Genomic DNA, 23,270 nt, shown 5'->3' with positions numbered 1-23,270 from the left:
CAAACTATCTTCAAAATAAAAAAGACAAATGCAAATTAAGACCCGTTTAAAAATATTTGTATATAAATATTATATAGTTGTAAATAAAAATACAACACAATATTTCAGTAAATTTAAGACTTTTTAAGGCCTAAAATTCTGTAGGCCTGTAGACCTGTAGATACCCTGTATTTAAGACTGTCTTAAATTTGACTTGATGAATTAAACGGGTATTTACATACACACACACACACACACACACACACATATATACAGTACGTTACATTTATACATGTGTGCATTCATATTTACATAAAAAATGTACACAGAGCATGCTCATTTATTATGCAAATACAAACTTTTATTTTGATTGTGATTAGTCGCAATTTAGGGTTAAACAGCACTAAACTTTAATATGCACTTGTAAGGGAGCAAAGGGTTTCCTCTCGATGTTCATCGAGGCGGTAGTTTGCATGTGAAGGAAAACTAGCAGAAGGGCCTAAATCAATCATACACTTTTGTATCTCCATATTTTAACTCTTGGCTTTGTATCTGCCTGTAGTAGCACTTTCATACCCATTGCTCTTTTTTTTATAGCTCCGCAGAAAACAAAACAAACAAAAAAAACAAAAACTAAACAAAAGGTCCCTGCTTTGAAAAAGAAAAAAAAAAAAGTCAAACTTGAAAGCACAGATTGGCCCCTCATGGACTTCATGTAACTTTACTTTTGAGTGATTGTGCCATGTAATACTGTATGTACCGGTGTGTAGATGCAGGGACACAGACACTAATGCTCTACTGTTGTAGAAAAGCTGAGCTGTCGGTGTTTTAGAGGACGATAAAGACACACAGAAGCCCGAGCCGAAGTCATTACTCCCTGAATACTGAACTAGTGTGAGGAAGGGGCTCATAGAAACATGGGCGGCGCGGGCTTCATCCCTCCTAAGCGCACTTTAAAGTGCACACACTGCTGCTACTGTTTGTACTGTCTACAACAGACTTTCTCTATATCGCGCTCCTGGTAGTGTATTATGAATGAGCATGAATTGTAAAGTATTTATTTAAAAATAAACAAATAAAAAAGACAAATCTTTAAAAAAAATAAATAAATAAAAAGAGAGAGAAGAAACTTAAAAGGTTTCTCTTTTTTTTATATCCATGTAGCTTTAGAGTTTGTGACATTTCTTGACCTTGCTAGCTCTGTCATTAGATCCACGTTAAGAACTAGTGGTGTGGTTAAGAGTTTTTCATGAGGGAATTAACAGAAAAATATATAAAAATAAATAAAGAACTGTATTACCATCCATCATATTACACATGGGAAAAAAAAAGAAAGAAAGTTTATTTCCTTGAATACAGTATAGATCCCACACGGAAAGCTTATCTGCAAGAAACTGTTTTTGTACACTGTACATCCTAGTATTTTTACACGTAAATGTATATGATAGGGATGCACATTATTTTCCTTCTTACAGGCGGCTTAAATAAAGCACTGTCAATCTGCTCTGGCTCCAGTCCCGTCTGTTTGACTTGTTTGCACCTGATAAAACATTCACAATTCACAACACACCTTTAGAAGCTGCTGCTAATTTATGAAAGCAACATTCACACCTTAGGAATCATTTATAGATATTTAACCCTATGGTGTTGTTCAGCCATTTTCAAACAACATTATAATGATTATTAATTACTTTTAAATGGTATGGAGAGATATTGACACATTGAAAATAGGGCCATAATTCTGAAAAAAATGCAGGGGTAATAGTAGAATGGTCACAATTGTGTGGTTTATGGTCAAATATGTCCGCACTGGGTAAAAAGCAGACATGTTTGTTACAGTCTTTATTTTTTATTTTTTAGATGACAGCTGAACATTTGAAAGATGCCTTTATTGTTTTGGAAGATAAACATTTCATATTAAATTTGAAGTGGAGTTTAACGGCTCGTTACTAAATAAAGGGCGTCAATGTGATCGTGCAAAACTGCGCAAAACAGCAGGCGCAAAAGCGTCATTTTCAAAAAACATCTCATGCTTGTTTTTTTTTTTTTTTTTTTTGACGCGCCGCATTAAAGCCTTCTTCACCAATCAGATTGGCACTTTTGTTCACGTGCATGGATCTGCTGAAGTTACAGTAAACAGCACTTGGAGGCGCTCAAGCGCAAAACTGTCAATGCGAGCGCACACAGAAGAAGATGCCCAGAGGCATTATGAACGTCGCGCTGCTGAAAGCACTGGTGAATAATAATTATTATAATAGAGCAGGAGCTTCTGCTTGAACCATCCGTAACAACAAGCGTGTCAACTTTCTGTGTTACAAGCGGGTGTCAGAAGCTTAAAGTTGTGTAGCACCATCTAACGTCAAGAAGTGATTTTGCATACACTTCTGCTCAACGCCAGTGAAAATCGCTTGGGGAAAAACGTCTTGAAAAAACTCTGGCGATAAACGCAAAGCGTCCTGTTGTGTACGAGACTTAATTCTATTTTTTTTCTGTCAAATGTGTGCTCTGAACTGTTCAAGATTTACTACAGTTTACGGTGGACAATTTACTTTGGTGCCATAAAATGTATTAGTGCTTTTTAGTACTGAATAATACCATTAAAGGGCGCCTATTTTACTATTTTACAAGATGTAAGATAAGCCTTTGGTGTCTCCATAATGTGTCTAAAGTTTCAGCTCAAAGTACCCATCGGATTATTTATTATAGCCTCCAGAATCTGCCCATTTTGGTGTCTGAATACAGTGTAGTTGTTGTTTTTTTTTGTCTAGCATGTGGCTTTAAATGCAAATAAGCTGCTTCTCTCCGCCCACCTTTTCCACATGCATTATGAAAAGCAGACATGTGTTATGTCAGATAAACAGCAGTCAGTGACAGAAACAGACTCGGATGAAGTTAAAATATAGCTCAATAGTCCAAAATACCAATTAAGTTTATTTCATGTATTTGTGTCGGACACACACTCATATGTATAAATGCGCGTTTACTGACACCATGTGGCCGTGGTGATTACAGTAGTTAAGAATTACCTTTTGATTTTACTGTCTTTATTACAAACATGCTCTGTTTTAGAAACGTTTTAAACAAAATGTGAGCTGTACTATGAGTTGTAATATATAATTTAATCCCAGTTTATTTGCAAAAAAATGTTCTGTGGACATGTGTATACATGTTATTATGGAAACATGGCACCTGTCAACCAATTCAATGGATTGGGAAAACCGCATCTCTACGTTACGTTGTTGTGGGCCTCAAAATTTGGGCCCAATTTTAACATTAGGAAAAACAAAACAAAAATAAACTTGTGTTTTTATCATTCCCATATGACAGTGTACACATACATTCACACAGTTCAGTCAAAACAGCTAACAAAAGTTGATTTTCCATATAGGTGTACCTTTAAAATTACTAAATTTTATTTAAAAATTTAATAATATATTATACATTTTATTCATTAAAATATAAATATTATTCTTAGTAATCATTTTCACTAAAGGTTAATACATTTTATAGAAAGTACTAACTAATTTATATAAACCACACCATTAAAATAGCTCCTGTTATACAATAACACATTCAATTGTTTGGCTTTGCTGTAATACATAGTAAAAAACACTATATTTATATAGTATATATATATATATATATATATATATATATATATATATATATATATATATATATATATATATATATATATAGTGTGTTTTTTACTATGTATTAGAGCAAAGCTACACAATTGAATGTGTTATTGTATAACAGGAGCTATTTTAATGGTGTGGTTTATATAAATTATTATTATTATTTTTTTTAATTATTATTATTTATTTTTTGTTGTATTTTTAATAACCACATGTATAGAGTTTCATCAGACTTCATTGAAAGATTTTTAAGAAACTGTAAAAAATCTGTCATACATATGTCCACACTTGAGCACATCTACAACTTCAATGACCCTGGCCAGAACCTTTAATGAAATAAAAATGAACACATGAAGATACATAACTATTTACATTAAGACACATGTAATTGTGCGCTAAAATGACTTGTGGGATTAGTCATACAGTTATGACTCCACATACCTACTTTTAAATGTATTCAAATAAGTGCACTGTGGCTCAAGCTGAAGTATATTTTCAAAATGTGTATTGCGTCTCACTTTGGCAGAAGTAAACGTATAAGCACAGAATTGATCCCCTCACACAGCCAGCCTGTCCATTCTCTTCCCAGCATGCACCTGCGGAAAAAGATAAGCACAGAAGACAACGACTTGGTAAGAAACTTATGTTAAGAACAACTCTGTTGGCAATTTATCCTGTGGTTTAAATTCCTTTGTTTGGCATATTCGGTGTTAACGTGGAAATCTTTTGATGCTTGGAAGCAGAAAACCCATGAGATGTTTAAAAAACGTGACAAAAAAAAAAAAGTGCTAAATACTTAAACAAACCAAATAGAAGTTATAGACTGGAGAACAAACAAAACAGCTTAAGCTCAAAGTCAAAAAGCTGTGCACTCCCAGTCAACCCCACCAGCCACATCACCTTCCCTGTTGACCTGCAGAAGCCACAGACTCAAAAAGAAAATAAAATAAAAATAATAATAATCAAAAGATATAAATAGCTGGCGCGACGCAGTGGCGCAGTAGGAACCGCCAACTTATCCAGCACGTTTCCATGCAGCGGATGCCCTTCCAGCTGCAACCCATCTCTGGGAATCATCCACACACACTCATTCACACACATTCATACACTAGGGACAATTTAGCCTACCCAATTCATCTGTATTGCATGTCAGGACTGTGGGGGAAACCGGAGCACCCGGAGGAAACCTACGCGAATGCAGGGAGAACATGCAAACTCCACACAGAAACGCCAACTGAGCCGAGGCTTGAACCAGCGACCTTCTTGCTGTGAGGCGACAGCACTACCAACTGCGCCACTGCGTTGCCCTTGAAAATGTATCATTCAAAAATATTTTACGCCTTTTAAAGGTCCCTCTAGTTGTCATGGCTTCAGTCATTGTTGGGATACTCTTTTAAATCTGAAAGTATTAACAACTTGTACAGAAATATACATTGCTATCTTTCAATATGCAAACTAATTATGGAGGCTACATTTTTGCCATATCGCCCAGCCTCTACAATGCAATATAGTTCACCCCAAAATGAAAAAAATTAATAAATAAAAATAAAAACACACCACTTGACAGTTTACTCATTCTCAAGTTGTGATTTTAACACAAAAGATGCTGAAACCAGTAGTCAATGAGTCCATCTATATTAGACTGTCTTTCATTTTTTTCTACTATGGAAGTCGTGAGTGATTAAACGTGAATACACGCAGTGCTGCAGTACTGCGCGGCACAGCACAAAATGATCTAGAACAAGAAACACATGACCAGCAGGGGGCAGTTATGTACCAGTGAACATGCAGAATTGATATAGCAGTGCACACACAAAGAAGCAACGGAAATTAAATAGGCTAATCGTGAGTGTCTCATCAATATCATGATTTTTTTTTGTCATGATAGTTTGCTGCTAAGGGTTTGAATGTTATTTAATTAGAAGCATAAACATAAATACCTCAATAAAAATATAATAAAAAGCAAATTGCAAATTAACAAATGAGCAAATTAACTTCTGCAACTCTATCATAATTTCACTTTAGTTCAGTTTTTTGCTTATTCAAAAGAAAGAAAAAAAAAGTGGTTCGATATTCTTACCTCCAGAACTGTCGTGAGTGTTTGCACTCCTAAAGAATGGTCTTGCATTTACAAAAGCCACTGCTCGCTCATTGCATTTCGTCTTCTGAGGCGCAAGTAATTTCATAAAGGGTTCGTACACATTTTACTACTAAAATTCCATGACTTTTCCTAGACTTTTTCAGAACTTTAAAGTACATTTTCATGACGTAATGTTTCATGTAATGTCTACATTACATGGTGAATAATAAAAAAACAATGATGTGCAAATTTATAACAGCATATCACAGAACACGCAACAATCTATTTTGTTTAAATTTGTTTATATCCATGTAAAACTGATTTTGATTATGCTTACACAGCACTAACAATGTGAGAGCAAGTTTTTGGCCACCTATTCAAGTTAGGGCTGCACAATATGTCGTTTCAGCACCGATATTGCAATGTGTGCATCCACAATAGACACATCGCAAGATATGCAATGTTAGGATTGTAGTTTAATATAGGAGTTTAATCATAATGGAGTAAAAGTTTATCATCTGCATGCATTTTTAAAGAGAGAGTTCACCCAAAAATTACCTACCATTTTCATTACACCCTTCACTTGTTTCAAACATTTATGAGTTTTAGTTTTTTAAATAAACACAAAAAGAATATAATTTATTAACTCCTATAGTGTTGAAACAAGTGAAGTGTGAGTAAATAGTGAGTCTATTTTAATCTTTGAGTTACTTTCCCTTTAAGGCCTGTGACTGTGTAGGCATTTCAATATTTCAAATTTTAACACATCCAGCCACAGGAAATGTTTTTGAAACTATAATAAAGATTAAATAATATGTAATAAAGACTGTGCGGAGTAGATTATTCAATATCTGTACCTGAATAGTGAATACCTGAAAACTATAATTCACTTTTATCTTTACTATATTTTATTTATAGCAATATATCACAGAAATACATAATACCGTAATGTTAGATTTTTCCAACATCGAACAGCCTAATTCAAGTATACAGATAATTGTTAAACTAATTTCCATTACTTTTTGAAATTTTGTGGGTTTTTCTGTTTTTACAAAACTTTTCCAGGACTGAAAAATAGCTTATCAAAGTTCGATGACTTTTCCATGTTTTCTATGACCCTATGAACTCTGTTTATATATAAGAAAAAATGACAACATCTTCTGACAATATTCCTTTGACTGATTTTCAACATTCTTCAGAATATCTTCTTTTGTGTTCAACAGAAGACAAAAACTCAAAAGAGTGAGTAAACGATGATAGAATAGTCATTTTTTGTGAACGAGCCTAGCATGACTGCTAGTGAGGAATCGGTCAGCGTGGCAGCATGTGGGTGTTCTTACACAAATGCTCAGAGGGAGAAGCTGAATTACTGACTCGCTCTAATAACAAAACAACAGCATGGTAGTATTAACAGAGCCGAAAGCGGCGGCGCTTTGCGGAGCATCGCTCCATTTGCAATAATCTCCAACGAATGTCAGCATTGGGCGATTGACGTGCCTCTAGCAGCAATCTGGATGAGCATCTGTGGGCGCCTCGTCTAGCGTGATGTGCAGCCTTGACTACCAGCTGCTGCGCTGCTTGTGCTCCACTCACTCACACACATCCAGGTCACACTCGCTGCAAAACTCACATCCAGTACAGTACAGTACTTTATCACCATTTATAGTCATTAACGTATTTAAAAACTGTTTAAGCATGGAAATCGTTACTACAATGCATACAGGTATTTTAGTGTCTCATTACTGTCAGTGATGTTTTAAATTACACAGTCATCAGCCAGTGGCATATAAAAGGACTTTATCAGGAAGAGATAGTCACAGTAACACTTTATATGAAGGGGTGTTCATAAGACTGTCATGACACCTTTATAATCATGGCATGACAGGTGATTTGCATGCTTTTGATAACTCCGGAAGTGTCAGTTTGTTCAGTTACTGTATGTCAAATACATATTTCAAATGCAATTGTGAGCTTGTTTGAGATGACATTATGACATAACCAAAGATGTCACAACCAGTCTGTGTCATGACAACTTGACATTACTAAGCCTTTGTCATAAACATAATTATCAGTAGGCTAATATAATTGAATAGTTCTTACTAAAAGTTGCATTATATATCCTTTATTAGCTATATGCTAATGTCACATTAAAATGTACTGTAGAAGGTAATATCTAAACTTGGATACGTGTGTTAAAGGTGTAGACGGAGCTTGCAGATCTTACAGATGCACAAACATTTTACAGCAGAAGGTAAATATCATGAAGCATCAAGCGGCCTCTTGAGGGCATGAGTGTGTGTTTAAGAGAGACTGACCTGGCTTTTCAGGCTGTGCAGGTCTTCAGTGAGCTGCTGACGCTCCTGCATGAGCTGCTTCTGTCTGCTGAGGAGCTGCAGCACCTGCTGAGAGCTGGCCTGACAGTGCTGGTCCAGCTGCTGCAGTCTGAAAAACACACACAGAGAAAGACAGCTGAAACAAATGGACACTTCACCACTCTGAAGATTCACAAATCTTTTATCAGCCTGGGTGTTTCTCAACAGCATGATTATTGACAGAATTTGTGAGAGGTTGTAGAGGAAATCTGCTTGAGAAGGGGATATTTATAAAAGGTGAACATTAAACAGATTGTTACTAAGTCTGAGGGTTTCGGGGTGCGGGAAAAGTTGACGTCCTGACAATTGTGATTTTTTAGTTTCTTAAAAATGTCTCAATGAAGTCTGATGAAACTCTATCCATGTGGTTAGTAAAAATACAAAAAGCAAAATATATACACAATTGAAGTCATAATTATTAGCCCCCATTAGAATTTTTTTTCCCAAATGATGTTTAACAGAGCAAGGAAATTTTCACACTATGTTTGATAATATTTTTTTCTTCTGGAGAAAGTTTTATTTTGTTTTATTTCAGCTAAAATAAAAGCAGTTTTTATTTTTTTATGAACCATTTTAAGGTCCAAATTACTAGCCTCTTTAAGCTAATGTTTTTTTCAATAGCCTACAGAACAAACCATCATTATACAATTACTTGCCTAATTACCCTGTCCTGCCTGATCAACCTAATTAACCTACTTAAGCCTTTAAATGTCACTTTAAGCTGTATAAAAGTGTCTTGAATATCTAGTAAAATATTATTTACTATCATCATGGCAAAGATAAAATAAATCAGTGATTAGAAATGAGTTATTATACTATATGTTTAGAATTGTGTTGAAAAAATCTGCTCTCCGTTAAACAGAAATTGGTGGAAAAGTAAACGGGGGGGCTAATAATTCTGACTTCAACTAATATACATATACATATATATATATATACATATATATATATATATATATATATATATATATATATATATATATATATATATATATATATATATTTTACACACACACACACACACACATACACATATATATATATATATATATATTAAAAAAAAATTTTTTTTTAAACAAGCACTGAAATAAGCCACTAAATTTATTTGTTAAAGGACAGTTTTAATGACAACATGATGAACCCCTCACTCACATTGAACAGTTTATTTAACTTCCGTAAGAGACTTTACGTTACAAGTGTTCGCGAAAGACAGTCGATGCCATCAATATTAATAGTGATTTTTGGACAGTGCTCCCAAAAGTGAATATTATGCCATTAGATTTGTCATTGTTGACTCATCACTTTAAACATGATTTTTCTTCTACAGCACAAAGTATAAACCAACTAAATTTTGTAGTGTCTAATGTGCGCATAAAATGTATATATTTTTTTCTTTTCTCTCCAAAAGTCTTGAGTGACAAAATCTTAATGTTCTTATAATTGTATATCTTTTGATCTCCTCACACACATGCTTATTTCTTTTCTGACTTTGGGACAGTAGATGTTTCCATCCAAAGATGCAATTTAGATTCATGCACAAAACTTTAACATTACATAAATCATTTGTAAATAAAGCACAATTCCCATTCAATGAGTTAAAAGAGTAATATTGTCACTTATTGTGAATATGCTGCAGTAGGAGAAGATACGCCCTTTTTTTTCTTAGATAAGAAATTACTTGCGGGGCTGCACGGTGGCGCAGTGGGTAGCACGTTCGCCTCACAGCAAGATGGTCGCTGGTTCGAAATTACTTGCACCTCAATAGACAAAATGCAATGAACGAGCAGTGACTGTTTGTATGTGCGAGACCACTCTTTTGAAGCGCAGACAGTTCAGGAGGTAATAATCTCGAACTACTTCTTTTGTAATTATTTTTTTGAATTTTCACCTTTAATTTGGATAGGACAGTCGAGTTAACAAACAGGAAAGTATTGGGAGCAGAGAGACGGGAAGGGTTGGCAAATGACCCCAAGATAGGAACAAACTCAGCTCGACGTGAGCACCATGGTGCTACATATCGGTGTAATTAACCATTAGGGCTATTGACGCCAATAAACCACTTTGATAACACAAGTTGTCTGAGGAATTTTAGAATGTCCAAAATAACAATTCAGATATTTTACAATATGGTCAGTCTGCTGGTTTGTACAATAAATGCTGTACTATCACACCAAACTTTGTTATCTCTTAATCTGTATGATCTGTTCACATGTAAAATCACATGACTCTTTGATGCAGATGCATAAAAAGGTTAAAGGGCACTTATATTAGTCCTTTTTCAAGATTTAAGAGAAGGCTTTTGTGACTCCTTAAAGTGTCTTTAAAGTTTTAGCTAAAAACACCAGTCAGATTATCTATTACACGTTTTAGAACACAATCACAATCAGAACACAACATTGAACACAATCTCTGCCTCGGCTGTGTCAGATAAACAGCACAGTGACAGACATAAAGGAAGCAGATCTCACACAACCTGTGTGAAAAATACTACAGTAAGAACTTTACCAATGATTATTTTATGTATTTGTTGTGGAGTTTATTCAAGCCTTTCAATGAGTCACACACAATGTCGATACAAAGTTCACACAGACGCACACACACTTTGAGCTTTTAACTTTGAACTTGCAAAATATGACAGGATACACGTTAATATCCACTGCTGTATGGATATCTACGTATCATGTTACAAAAAAAACCTAATTTAATGTCCACAAACCGGGATTGAAGCATCTACTTTTATAATTGTACTGACATGTGGCTGTGGTGATAAAGAAAGTAAAAATCCCTGTAATTCATTACAAACATGCACTGTTTTAAAAACGTTTTAAACTGATTCTTGATCACATTTGATGATTGATGATCACAGCAAGCTGAACAGATCTTTCAATCCCAGCTGATTTGATTATCTGCGTCACTATGGTGACATTATATACACGCAGCTGTCAATCAAATTGGTGGGAGGGGAAATCACACTCCTATGTCACATTACGGTGGGCCCTTAAAAATGGGAGGGATTTGGATCCTAGTTTAACGTCAGGAAATTAAAAGAAAAATAGAATAAAATCTTATTGTGTTTTTATCACTCCAATATGACAGCGAACACACTATACCTACACACAGTTCTGTCCAAACAGCTTACAAATTCTGATTTTCACCATAGGTGTCCTTTAATATATAGGCATTTTTCCAAAATTCAAGCTCATCTTGGCATTTCCATTAAACATTTTTAGCGCAATATTCCAAAATCTGCATGGATGCAAAAAGCTGGATGCAACAGAGCTAATGTCTATGGAGCTGTTTAGTTTAGAATGGTTAAAAATCTTTCAGTAATACAAAAAACATATGTTTCATCAACTGAACAATCAGTATGTTGTTGAACAGTCCAATTTATAGTACCTCATGCGCATGTGTGTTGACAATTAAACGGTTAAATATGGTTGCAAAATAAATATAATGAAATAAAAGACAAAGGTCAAAAGACAACTATCTAAAATGTCATACTTATAAAGTCGAAGCAGAAGCATACATACATTTAGATATATGTACAAATGCGGACCAACATTAAATAAACATTTTTCAAAAAGTCCAAGAGCTACTGTTCAGGATTTCTACAGTGGTGAAAACAGACAGAAAAATGGCCCCTGTCCATAACCATCAGAACTCTTTCTGGCCTGCCAATCTCTGGTAAGTCAGTAGGTTTGTATCTGTCTTTCACAAATGTCGTTCTCCTCTGATTCCTTAAATCCTGGCTTTTTGGGCAGCAGAGGACTTGATCTGCGTGCACTAGACAGCTTGTTCCTGTCCTCCGGCCTCAGTGTCTTTGACCGTCTCGAGCGCTGTTGTTCTTTTGTCTTGCGCTCTTTCATTGCGCTTGTTTCCCGGTGTGATCTGGACAGGGCTGATCTCAGGGCTGTGGTGGGCATCCTGTCCCGTGCTCAGGCCCTGCTGTGTGGGGAGCTGGCGCCACTACTGTTGCCCACCTCCAGAGTCTGGCAGCACTGTGACACTGGCCATAACCTCCTCCACACACACTGCTCGGCTCCAAATGTTCTTCTGTATCAGCGCACACATCCAAACCTTCATCCACTATCCTTTACTAATTCATCTGCTATTGTTTACCAAAACAAGATATCAACAACAAATAGAAGAATACGAGCAACTTAAGAAGTGAGCTGTAATAACATGCGCATTATGTGTAAAGCAGCTAAAGCTCTGTTAGCGTGCCATCTGTTTTTCTGACACAAGGTTTTAATTTCCACACAAAACACAGGTTTTATTGTTGGAGTCTGATTAATATTAGTTAAAAAAGGAATTAAATAATTATAATTAGCTCATTTTACATTCCAAGCAAACAAGTATAAACCATTATAACATCTAAATTCATAAGACATGATCTTACACCAAATGTAAATCGTTAACGAGGTCATGAATTGAGAACTTGAACTTGGTATGTTGTCTTATAAGATATTTGTAGCATTGAAACACATTTTAAAGCTTAAAATGTCCTAATAATGGACAAAGCTTTTATTTATTCAAACTTTATTCCAATTATCATTTGTACATGAAGTTGCATGTTAAATCCTGAAAGCATGTACATTATTTGCATATACAGTACTGTACTCCACCTTCAGAGCAAGACTTTGATTAATCCGCTTATTAAATCGGCATCGCATGACGCAACTTCCAGGTCAGATCAGACTATATGTTGAGGACCATTAAATAGTGCTAACAAACACTTACAATGCGCTGTATTATTTTTAAAAAACATGATCTGAATTTTATCCATGCATTTAGGTATCACATGGCCAGAAAAAGATTGATTTGCTTAATAAATAGTTAATTATTAGTGTCTAATGCCAGAGACTGTAGTGTACACTATAATTTATATTTTAAAGAAATTCACTTTAATGCGTGACATGACTAAAAAATCATAAAAGATTATTTTTTATTCAAATGAGCAGCCGATTGGATCCAGTAAGTCATGACTTAACAAGCGAATAGCTCTACATCACATCAAAGGCCCCGCCCAGAGACCAAATGTGTCAATAATTTGAGCACAAAAATCAGTGCTTAATTTGAGTTGGATCTTGCCAGAACCTGTTCTGGAAAATGTTAGATATTCCTGTTTTGCACTTCGATGTATTTTAATTGATCCTGCATTAACTTTTGCACGGTGAATACCTGCATGTATGTGTGTTTTTATCTGTGAGAGAGAGAGAATTTGAATGAGTCCGATTCAAAAACAGCGAGCAAAGCTGAGTGGATAGTGTGAGTGCGCACATACTTAAAGGTAGTCACTTTCGATCAATCGGCTTTCTTATGTTTACAATCACTCTCGTTGGTTGGTGATTATTGTTTCGCACACAGTGACCAGCGAAAATAAATAATGGCATAGTGGCCTATATAAATAATATTTGCCATAAATGCCAGAGGCAGTCAAGCTTTATTGTTACCCTCAAGTTAATTTGATATTAAGCCTGATCAAAAGAGATCTTGAGATAACATTGCACGAATGGATCAGGAAAGCGGGAAACAAAAGCAAAATGATCTCAAATCAGCCAGACAACATGACGGAAGAAGAAACTGTGGGCTCTTCTTGAAGATTGGACTGAGTGAGTCATATTCGCCTGGCACAGGCGAATAGTGAAGTGAACTGAATGTCAGTGGTGTTAGTTGATGTTTCATTCGATTTATGCTTGTAGCTATTGTTTGTTTTTTACCTATTGTTGACGCATAACGTTATACTGCACAAAATAGTTAAAGACCGTTCAGAAAAGAATCTCTTTTTGTGCTATCATCGTTCCATGATGTCATGTTTTGGGCAAACTGAGATTGTGTGGCGGAGGTTGTTTACGATAACCTTTATTTTCTAGTTTTGTTCCAGAAATTATTCATTTATAAATTAAGCACTAGTAAAGGTGCAACGAAATGAAAAATCTGGACTAAAAATTTAAATCTTTAACGCTTAGCATAAATAAGTACACCACTTTTGAAAATAATGAATATTTCTTAGTGAACATTTCTTAGTGAATATAACAAATAATTCAGAGTTTATGAAATACCCATTATATCTATTAAAATAAGAGTTTGGTTACCTAACATCCTTAGGAATAGAAAGATAATATATTCAAATTCAAAGAGTAATTAAAAAAATTACAAACTACAAAATTACAACCTGGGCAACGCAGTGGCGCAGTAGGTAGTGCTGCTGCCTCACAGCAAGAAGGTCGCTGGTTCGAGCCTCTGCTGGGTCAGTTGGCGTTTCTGTGTGGAGTTTGTATGTTCTCTTTGCATGTTCTACCTGTGTTCGCGTGGGTTTCCTCCGGGTGCTCGAGTTTCCCCCACAGTCCAAAGACATGTGGTACAGGTGAATTGGGTAGGCTAAAATGTCCCTAGTGTATGAGTGTGTGTGGATGTTTCCCAGAGATGGGTTGCGACTAGAAGGGCATCTGCTGCATAAATTATGCTGGATGAGTTGGTGGTTCATTACGCTGTGGCGACCCCAGATTAATAAACGAACTAAGCCGAAAAAAAAATGAATAAATGAATGAAAATTACAACCTTCTTTTTAAGTTTCTTTGGATTTTTTTGCCTTTAATAAACTTGTATTTAATATATTTCCCCAATATATTAATTTGGGTGTTCTAAGTGTTACATTACTACCAATTGTGGGTTTGGTACTGACTAATCGTAGTAATGTGTATACAGAAATATGTTATTGTAAGGCATCTTACAGAAAATATTCATTTAAAAGAGAGATCTATGAGGGGTGTACACATTTATGCTGAGCAATGCTGTTGAAATTTTTTAATCAAACTATGTAAATAATATATAGCCGTAACTGGTTTTCTCATTAATACTGAAGTTTTTCTTATACTGTTCATAAAAAATGACTATTTAAATGATTTCTGAAAGATCATGTGACACTGAAGGCTTTTTAAAAATGTAATTAAAATGACCAGTGCTCAAACTTTAGCCATCAAACTCATCATAATATCATCTGCAGCTTATGATTCTAATATTAGACTATTTTTCAAGAAGTCACCAAATAAAAGGATTACAGAAGAAATCATGGAATAATTCCTGCTCTATTCCTTCCTCTTTGTTAGTTTCAGTGGGCTAAATGAGCTTGTTCCATCCATTAGAATCAGTATCAATATAACGTCAGACATGACTGAGTGAAGCTCTTTAGGCATTGTGTAATTCAGCAGTTAATTCCTTCACCTCACACACACATGCCATCTGCAGCACCTTTGCACCTCTGGAGACAGACATGCTGCATTATTAACCTATTACACAATCACACGGCCCTTAATCAGCAAATGTCAAACGCCTCTAAATCTCCCCCTTATTTACATTCTGTACAGACACGCAGAGAAAAAGTCTCAAATCCGTCCAGTACACATGACTTGTGCCCTTGTTCTGGCCTGTGCTAGTTTGTATCTGACTCCCATAAACTGTCCCCAAGAATACAAAAAGAGAGAAAACTCCTGTAGTTATCTCTGAAGCTGGACACACAACGGGAGTCTGATTAAATTAGAAGGCCGTCCAGCAGCTAAGGCTGCAAATCCAATAACCTCCCTCCATTTACTGGCACGCAACTTAATTAGGTTTTTAATACAGCTTAGTGCATGGAGCTGGGCTGAGCTGGCCCGGCCTGGACACTGCTGCCTCTGCCCGCGACCGAGAGCTGGAGAAGAGCTTCCCCGCTGACCCTGGAGAAAGAACACCATCTGCTGGCTCTCAGGCTAACTGAAGCCAGAGCCGCACAGACACCCATAACCCCACCGCTGATGACACTTTCACACACTTTACACATCTCAAAAGCGAAGTAAGATGGAGGTCAGTTAGAGATTTTTGGATATATTGTTTTTAAGGAAATGTTTGCATGCTAATCATGAGAATACATTTAATGCAAATATTAAAAAATATATAACAATAACACCACACTGTATTACAACTTCCAGGTGTACAATAAGAAGGTGATGCGAACTATTTATTTTTTTCTAAAAATGCATTACATACTATTTAGAAAAACTTGTCAGTAAGCTGATTGATTAAACAAAATTGATTAAACCCTCCCCGCCCACCCCACATTACAAGTTTCTCTTAACTTAAGTCTGCATTCATCTAATATTGATTAGTGAAGTGTGAATCGATACTAAAATATTGATATCTCCGATGCCAGCGTTGTATGTATGTTCTAGAATCGATTATCTTATCAAAACATCAATATGTCAGTAATTTGGAGCAAATATGTTGTTTATTGGAAATAGAAATACAGTGGAAAGTAATCACAATTACCCTAGTTTCTCTGAATGATGCCAACTTAGTCGGAACTACTTGTTCTTCCACCTGCCAAGTCATGTGCGTAAAATGGCACTGTACAACTGCAGATCACGCTAGCTAGTCTACTGGTCTGGCACATGTTGTTCAGTCACGCTGTCACTAGATATGGGTGACCGCAAGCGAAGTTATGTGTGGAGCTACTTTAGCTCCATAAACTCAAATGATGCAGTTTGTGACGTGTGTAACAAAACAGTGAGGTACTGTGGTAATACCACAAACCTAATCAAACACCTACATATAGACAGAATATGACTATGCCATGACTAGGCAGTCAGAAGAGGAGGAAAGGAGAGGCACAGGTGCTGCTAGGGTGAGACAGACATCGCTTTCAGAGTCCTTAGGTGCAGCAGGTAGGCACTATCCAGGTACAGAGGGAGAAAATGACAGATGTGGCTATATTTTGGGGGCTTGGGTTTTTTGTGACAATGATAAAACAAAAAAGTTCAATATCTTCAATGGGACTATATTAACATGTCACTAAAACAAAAAGTATAAATGTTTGTTAAGATGTTCAGGCAGGCGTTTTAAGATATACATGCTCAGATGCTTTCAACAAATATGTAAGTTGGCTCTTTTTTGTATAATTCTTCATCAATAAACAAGAATAACCTGTAATATGTCTCGTATTCAGTATGAAGTGAAAGCTAAGTACTTGTTACTTTAATTTTCCAAACAGTCTTTTTTGGGCAGCATCAGCATTGGATCGGTATCGCCGATACTCACCTTCATTTTATTTGGTATCGGATTGGAAACCAGTGATATCGCACATCCCTAAAATTGATATTATATAAAGCATACAAATTGTAACTGTTTTTTTTTTTATTTGAAATATAAGCATGGATGACTTATGTATGACTATATATACACACATAATTATCAATGGTTAAAACAGTTGCATTCCATATTAAAACTAATTTTTTTTTTCCACAAATATTTGATCATTTTAAAGTTTAGATGCTTTTTCTTTTGCATAAAATTTATTTACTGTCACTAATATGCAATGCATCCTTGTTGCGTAAACACATTAATTATTTATTAATGTTGTTTGTTTTTTTTACAAAAAAAATGTGTGTTGCTAGCTAAAAGAAGGAGTGTAGATCATTGCAGTGATATAAAATGTGGTTAATTCTTCTTTAATCCTCTCCTGAACAACTACCTTTCACTCAGAGCAAACAAAATGTCTGTTATAAAAAGAAACAAACACTTTATAATTCTCAATGTCTCTAAATTTATGATTTATAGTTGAGTAAAATGTAGTATGTTTTATTCTGTAAACAATTTTTTGCATAAAAGAACGAAAAGAATGTGTTTTCAGACATGCTTCATTATTAATTTTAGACAACAAAATACCAATGTTTTACAATGCTCTTTATTGACCGTCTAAACATAGACATCCTCTATATATTACAATATATAACTGCAGGTTAACAACACTGTAAAATCCAATAAGTTATGGTAACTCGAACCATTTGAGGAAACCGATTAAAACAAACCATTTGAGTTCAAAAACGAATCCTTATAAGTACTGTGAACTTAATCTATTTGAGTAAATGAAGCAATTTGAGCACAGTTAAACCCAATAAATGAAGAGAACTCAAACCAACAAGTACTGTAAAACTCAATAAGTTAAGACAGCTCAAACCGTTTGAGGAAACCGATTGTAAAAAAAAAAAAAAAAAAAACTAATCTATGTGTATTGTGAACTTAATTAATTTAAGTTGAAGCAATGAGGCATTAGCTTTAATACTGAGTTCAAAACTGTTTTCAAACGAGTAGAACTAACTTTGTCAATTTTGAGTTAACTACACTCATTTCATTTAAAAAATTTGACTGTTGGGTTTTACAGTGTATGTTTATATATACAGTAATAACTTATTTGAAAATAAATAATAGATGCAATTTTATTTAAAATTTGTAAGAAAGGTTATCAGAGTTATCGAATGAATCAAATATTAACATTTTACTCAAACCCATAACTTTTAAATCCACAGAAACCGAGAACTTTCAAGTCTCTTAATTTCTCCAAAAGACACGCACGCACGCACGCACGCACACACGCACGCACGCACGTACACACGCACACACGCACACACACTTTTTCTTGTCATCCAAAAATCCTGTCAGGCATTATTTAAAACGCGAGTATGAATGATTATAAATATAGTAGCTGTTCTGGAATGGTCTGCGGGTGACGATGCGCTCTGTGTGTTAGTATAATAAACAGTGTGAGTGGCCTGCAGTGCTGCCACCTGTACAGCGAGTCTCAATGCTGATGGACTGGACTGAAGTTCCTCTGCTAGTCTGGCCTGCTGTGGCCTCAGGGTGTGTGATTTTTCTGAGCGATGTTCAGTGCTTAGCATCTGTTTAGCATTGGCAAAATAAATTGGCAAGGTTCACAGAGTATATGAGTATAGAGTATAATACAATCGTAGCTCTTGCAAACAATTAAACCTAAAACCTAAAAAATTTAAACTATCTTAATCTATACCACAAACAAAAACGGGGTTTTAAGGACAAAACTGCTTGCTTTACATGTATCATGTAAATCTACAGAAGACAATCACTAACGTGTCATTTAGTGTAATAATATGCCAATAATAATAATAATAATAATAATAAATCAGTCATTTTCAGAAGAAGAATCCTTAGATGACACATGAAAAGACTTTGCCACTATACTTTGCCACTAACTTTATATACAGTTGAAGTCAGAATTATTAGGCCCCTTTAAATTATTTTTTTTAATTTTTTTATATTTCTCAAATGATGTTTAACAGAGCAAGGACATTTTTACAGTGTGTCTGAAAATAATTTTTTTTCTGGAGAAAGTCTGATTTGTAATTATTTCGGCTAGAATAAAAGCATTTTTAAATTGTCTAAAACAATTTTAGGGTCGAAATTATTAGTCCCTTTAAGCTATATTTTTTTCGATAGTCTACAGAACAAACCATCATAATACAATAACTTGCCTAGTTACCCTAACTTGCTTGGTTAAGCTAATTAACCTAGTTAAGCCTTTAAATGTCACTTTAAGGAGCATAGAAGTGTCTTCAATAATATCTAGTAAAATATTTACTTTCATCATGACAAATTTAAAAAAAAGCTATTAGAAATTAGTTATTAAAATGATTGTGTTAAGAAATGTGTTGAAACAATATTCTCTTCGTTAAACAGAAATTGGGGGAAAAATAAACAGAGGGGCTAATAATTCTGACTTCAACTGTACATGCATTGGTCACTGTGTAACATTGGACTGCTACCTCATACTACCTCCCTGTATATTATGAAGACACTGTCACTATTCCATATTTACAAGCATTTTGCACTATAAACTGTTTTGCATTATATAGTACTTTTTGCAGTATACTAACTCTGGTTTGCACTCCTTGCCATGTGCCCTTAAGTGTAATTATATTGTTAGCAAATGTTTATTTTTGCTTATATTTTTAAATTACATTATATGTGTAATTGCATTTATTGTCATTTCTTTTTAAAATTCTACTTTTTGTACTAATATCATATGTTAGGCACCTAGGGTCTAAAAGTAACTCAATTTCGATGTGGTTGAATTGACAATAAAGCTGACTTTGATTTTGATATGACTAGTTTCCCCATTAGTCAGCAAAGAAGTTTGTAAACATTTAAAATCCTATAGGTAGCTGGATCACTTATTCTTTTATTTTAAACCGTAAAGAATAAACCAGAATAAGTATGTTGTATCTTTGCATAAACACAGTTGATGTTAGTGATGTTTAACAGAGCAAGGACATTTTTTCATGGTTTTGTCCTATTATATTTATCTTATAAAGAAAGTAACTAAAAATATATATTTTTACAATAAGATCAATATTATTAGCCCCCTAAGATTTTTTGTTTGTTCAATTGGCCATCATTCTGTTGCACTTTAATCTAAATACTAGTATCTTGCAAAATTACTAATAAAATATAATGTACCGTCATCACGGCAAATACTAAAAAAAGTCATTAGAAAATAGTTATTAAAACTATTAGGTTTAAAAATGTGTTGAAAACAGCACTTGGCAACCATTTAAAAATAAATACATATTTCAAAGGCTTATAAGTTTGTCTTCAATTGTATAAATGTTAAACTTAATGACAGTGGAACATTATTTCATCCATTCATAGGCTTTTATAGTATAAAATATCTTTGCACGAGAAACTTAAGCACAAGAAAGAATGCCGCTTTGAAACAAAATTTTATTGACGTGCTTTAATTTTAGACAGTTAGTTATAATTTTTTATCTAGAAAGAAAATTAGAGTAAGCCTACTAGAGACATTTTATGTTGGGGAGGGATCTGAGTGGTATTGGTTTACCGGTGAGCGTAAGTGCAATGTTAACGGAGCGCTTGCTTTGATCGGTTAGCGACTGAGTGGAGCGCACGACTGCTACAGTATATCAGTTTAGTATGATCACTGTTAAATAACTGCCCCCTGCTGGTAAGGTCTTTCTTGTGATAGACCATTTTGTGCTGTGCCACGCAGTACTGCAGCACTGCGTGTGGTCCCGTTCATTCTCTCATGCATTCTCAGTAGCCACATCTGCATATTTTAAAGACATATTTATTAATTTTCTCAAAAGTTATTTGAAACATTAAATTATACACATGTATTTAATTTGCTTTGCATGCATAAAACCACGTTTGCCTATTTAATTTAAAGTTTAAATGGAGACACAAATACGAACATTGGACGACAAACAAACAAATAAATAACATAAATGTGAATTAACACCATTTAAATTCCAGGAAAAAAATCCCTGGCAGCCATTTCTTTTGCTAAGTCTATGTGTGAAATTGGTTTCCAAACTGTGCAGCTACACAAATAAAACCATTTATCTCTTTTAGGATATTCTAATTAGAAGAGAGCTTCTAAAAAACAGCAACAATAACGCTTACTTAGTCCAGCATATCAGAACAAATGAGGCAGGTTTAGTTCCTTCAATGCACAAACAAACCAATAGGAGAAAGATCTCAACAAATGGAACGACAAATCACTAAATCCAGTGAATTTACCAAGCTCCCATCAGCAGCATGCTGGGGATAGTGGCTAGAAGGGGTGTGCGGGGCTTGGAGGAAGGATAAGCAGTATAGAATATATGCAATCTGTCTTGGCTTGCCTGTCATTGAAGACGCAGTCAGTTCAGTCCCTCACTCACTCTTCCCTAAACCCTCCTGTTCTGCCAAAAACACACAGACACAAACACTACACTGACCGCAGGCCTTGCAAATCACACAACTAACCTGTCAAACTAACCAGTGACTATCATGATCTCTCATTCATCTGTTTAAGAGTTTGAATTATGTGCTCATTTTAAGCTTTTTTTTTCATCTAAATGAGCAAAAGAATAAAATATCTAATTAATATTCATGTAATTATATATAGTAAAACACTGACATTGTCAATTAATAATAACATTTTTTAACTTAACTATTTTATTATTATTTCAATACATTTCTTTAGAAAATTAAACTATTTTTTGCATAGTATGCATTTTAAATAATTATAATTTAAATTAAAGTAACTTAATTAAATCTGTATGCAGTAAATCTATCTCTCAGGAATAGCATGCATGACTACTTTATTTCCAGTATTTTTAAGGATTGCAGTTCAGATTTTTATTTTGACACTTTAACATGGTGGACGAGAGAGCTTAACCTGCTGCAGTTTAATAAAAACATGCAATTACAAAAAAAAAAACACCAGCAAATTATTAAAGATCTTATGAAAAGATTACACATGCTGCAAATACTCACAATGCATAGACATAACATAAAACACCCTATGTTTTCCCACAATGCAAACACATTAATAAAACACGCTACATTTTCTAGCAACACAAACAATTTACGAAAAAGTGCAGAATTTTCTCACAACAATTGCAAAAAGAACAGAACACAATGGAAATGTTTCAAGTGGACCCAAAATTGTGATGGATACCACTGTGCCGTGACTATTACATAGTGAAATTGTAGGTGATCTTTGTATTTTCTTTTTTTTATTGACGTTTAACAAGACCATACATAGTAGTAACAGGAAAAATTACAGACTGTTTTAGTTTTCTTATATTCCCTCAAAATAAAATAAATAAAATTCATGAATAAACAAATAAAAAAATATATTTTTAAATAATAATAAAGCAAGTTTACAATAAGAAAGCAAACAAGGAAAGATTGCAAAAGAAAAAAAAGAGTCAATATTTTTACTTTCCAATTTTTTTACAGTGTATTAGAGCTGACATCAACTGAACTGGGTAAGCCTTTGAAAGGTGAGTTTTTTATTTGTTTATTTTAACATCCTGATTCCCTTGTCTTTTGCATTTTATTAGTCTATATAAACATTACGTAAATAGCTGGGTCAGTCATGTTTTAGGGTCCCTTTAAAACATTTCTCTTCTATTCCAAGTTATTTAAAAGTGTTTTCGAAAGCACTTTCGTAAATTGTCTGCATTGTGAGAAAATGCAGCATGATTTTTAAAAATGTGTTTGTGTTGTGAGGATTTGCAGCATGTGTGCTGTCAAACGAATGAAGATCTTTTTTCAATTTGCTGACGTTTTCTGTAATTCCACGTGTTTTCTTAAATTTTAGCTCCATACTTTAATCTAAATTATGTCCTTGGTATTTAAAGGTTCGCTTATTATAAATAAATAGGGTTTGGAAGCAAAAAAAGTAAAGGATCACCTTTAGCGTGACACTGAATGATATTAATTAGAAATAATTGATAATTATTTATGCTGGCAGTTCATTGTGCTGTGGCAACCTCTGAAATAGAGACTAAGCAGAAGGAAAATTAATGAATGGATGAATTATGCACATTATTTGTAAAGGCTGTG

At 34.5% G+C, this 23,270-nt stretch overlaps 1 protein-coding gene across 6 annotated transcripts in view; it reads right to left on the bottom strand.

Annotated features, from left to right (window-relative positions):
- Window positions 1-3,916: 3,916 nt before the first annotated feature.
- Window positions 3,917-23,270, bottom strand: part of sdccag8 (SHH signaling and ciliogenesis regulator sdccag8) — a 92,839-nt gene continuing 73,485 nt past the window's right edge. For all 6 annotated transcript variants that reach the window (XR_015505160.1, XR_015505161.1, XM_087277980.1 and 3 more), the window contains 2 exon segments: window positions 8,013-8,139; window positions 3,917-4,213 (listed from right to left, as the gene is read on the bottom strand). Coding sequence is in view for 4 of the 6 variants with exons in the window: in XM_087277980.1 (XP_087134106.1) it covers window positions 4,175-4,213; window positions 8,013-8,139 (166 nt within the window). In the remaining 2 variants the exon portion in view is untranslated.

The sequence above is a fragment of the Danio rerio genome, chromosome 13 (assembly GCF_052040795.2).
Source record: "Danio rerio strain M-AB ecotype USA chromosome 13, GRCz13ab, whole genome shotgun sequence".
NCBI classification, from domain to species: Eukaryota; Metazoa; Chordata; class Actinopteri; order Cypriniformes; family Danionidae; genus Danio; species Danio rerio.
Note: the sequence above shows the minus strand (reverse complement) of the source record. Positions and strands in the feature narration are given on the sequence as shown.